General features: G+C 54.6%; 1 protein-coding gene across 1 annotated transcript in view; it reads left to right on the top strand.

The window, feature by feature from the left end:
- The first annotated feature begins 999 nt into the window (after positions 1–999).
- St8sia6 (ST8 alpha-N-acetyl-neuraminide alpha-2,8-sialyltransferase 6) overlaps positions 1,000–2,461 on the top strand; it is a 138,274-nt gene continuing 136,812 nt past the window's right edge. The window contains exons 1-2 of the mRNA XM_021156593.1: positions 1,000–1,709; positions 2,203–2,301. Coding sequence (XP_021012252.1) covers positions 1,609–1,709; positions 2,203–2,301 — 200 coding nt within the window. The 5' untranslated portion in view covers positions 1,000–1,608. The remainder of the gene's footprint in view (positions 1,710–2,202; positions 2,302–2,461) is intronic.

Raw genomic sequence — 2,461 nt, 5'->3', positions numbered from 1 at the left:
CTCTGTGCTCTCTCTCTCTCTCTCTCTCTCTCTCTCTCTCTCTCTCTCTCTGTTGTACATACATGTGTGCGTGCATGTATGTACAGGAACAAAAGCCAGAGGCTGGTATTGAGTAAGGTCTTCTATCACTCTCCACCTTATTGTTTGGCACAGATCCTCTCACTGAACCTTGACCTAGCTAATTCATCCAACTCAAGTGAGCCATCTCTCCAGCCTCATGTTGAGAGATTTACCCTTTGAATCAAATCACACTTGGAGGATAGAGTTTCAACACACAAACTGGATGTCAACCTATAGCTACGAGAAAAGAAATATTTGAGACAAATTAATGTCAACGATTTACTTGAACAAAGAAGGATTCGTGAATTAGGCAGCACTGGGAAGAGGGGATATCTGCCCATCAGTGGGCAGCAAGCTTTTGGTGGGCGGGCACAAAGTCTTAGTAGAGGGATCACCTGATTGGCTACATCTAGGTAACTGACTTTGCATGGTGTGATGAGTTAGCTGCCTATGATTGGTTGGTGCATTTTTCTCTTATTGGCGAAACTCTCGTGTTCGTTATAGTTCCAATTAGGTTTTGGATTAGGCAAGAACTTAAAATCCAGAGATCACCTCCATTGGCAGCAGGCAAATCTGTTTTTCTGAAAAACATTTGGTAAACAAAGGTAAACACTTCAGGTTTTGAGGGCTATAGGCTCGCAGTCACCACTACTCAATTCTGCCCTTATAAGCAGTCAATCTGTCACACAATCGCGTGTTCATCAATAATACAAATTACTGGACACAAAGATGTCCAATAAAACAGTTGTTTTAAAGCAAGCAGGGATGAATCTGGTCAAAGGTGGGTGGACAAATTGTCCTTGAACATCTCTTGGTAATTTGGTGTCAACTGTCCACAGAACGTCTTGGGAAGGTGCCATGCAATGCCAAAGTCTACTCAAACGTTACCAAGTCCCTGGCAGCTTTCAGGCACGTGGGAGGATCCAACTGAGCAACCCAGTTTGCAAACTTTTTGAAGTGGGTCCTTTCTGCTCTTCTCATCAGTCCTCCAAGTTCTAGCTCAGGGCCTCAGCTACATAGCAGAGTCGCAATGTGATTGGGTGGGTCACTTGGGGCCAAGCGCACACTCCGGCGAAGGTGAGAGCAGCTGAAAAGTTGGAGCCCAATCAGCGCGGAGTTGAGCGCTCATGCCCCAACCTTCAGGTGACCCCGCGTGGCGGCGGCGGCAGCAGTAGGCAGAGGCAGCGGCGGCTGCAGCGACCAGAGCCCGCAGCGGCTCCGAGCGCCTCCGGGAGGACAAGCGACGAGCTTGGAGAATCGTCATCCGCTAGCCGTCCGCCAGCTTCGGCGGCCGGGGCTGGCTTGGAAGAAACGGGCGAGCCGGGACGCGGCTTCTTCGGCTCAGTGCCCAGCAACACTGTTGCAGGCTGGGCTCTGGGCAGCCCCCAGAGTGCGGGCCCGCGCCACCGCCTTTGAACGCTGGGGGTGTGCGTGGCAGCGGCCGCGGTGGCGGCGGCGGCGAAGGCGGTGACCGGAGCGGCGAGTCGGTGCCGCCCGGGCTGCGCTTCGCCCCGGCAGCTTTGGCGGCGAGGGCGCCCGTGGCTCAGGATGAGATCGGGGGGCACGCTGTTCGCCCTCGTAAGCAGCCTGATGCTGCTGCTGCTCCTGCGTATGCTCTGGTGCCCAGCCGACACGCCTGCCCGCTCCAGGTAATTACCCCGGCCTCAACTCGCCCCACCTGCAAGGTCCAGTGTGCCCACGCTGTGCTCTGGGTGTTGCTTCCCCGGGACCCCCCGGAAGGATCCGGGTGACTGACCACTCTTAGACTTTTGACTAAGCAGCTCATTGAGGGTAGGGTGGAGCTCGGGGTCGCGGAGATGCGACGCTTGGCCGGATGTCTTGGTTTGAAGTGGAAAGGGACACGTCGGGGTTGGGAGGGCTCCGGATAGTGCCTCTGTGTGCTAGGGAGCTGCGGAGCGGAACCTCCTGAAGAGGTTTCCCGCCAGGCTCCAGGACTCCCCCATTCTACTCCTGGTTTTGTCCTATGGGATTTTTCCTGTCTAACTTCAAGATTAGGGACCCATCCCGGGAGCTGGGGTGCACAAAGATGCTCTGGTTACCTTTGGAGCGCAGTGCCCAGTCTGCCAGCCACTCTGGCTTCCAACGCGGTGTAATAACTTAGTTTTCTTGCTGGATGTGCAGGCTGTTGGTGGAGGGAAGCAGAGAGGACACCAGTGGTACCTCGGCTGCACTGAAGACACTCTGGAGCCCTACAACCCCAGTACCGCGCACCAGGAACAGGTACTAAGGCCCCTAGGGACAGATGGACAAGGTCTGGGCAAGACTGCGAGACCCGTGGAACTCACTTGAGTGTTTTGCCTGGATATCTCTGTCTGTCTGTCTGTCTGTCTGTCTGTCTCTCACATACACACACACACACACACACACACACACACACACA

The sequence above is a fragment of the Mus caroli genome, chromosome 2 (genome assembly GCF_900094665.2).
Source record: "Mus caroli chromosome 2, CAROLI_EIJ_v1.1, whole genome shotgun sequence".
Taxonomy (NCBI): domain Eukaryota; kingdom Metazoa; phylum Chordata; class Mammalia; order Rodentia; family Muridae; genus Mus; species Mus caroli.
Note: the sequence above shows the minus strand (reverse complement) of the source record. Positions and strands in the feature narration are given on the sequence as shown.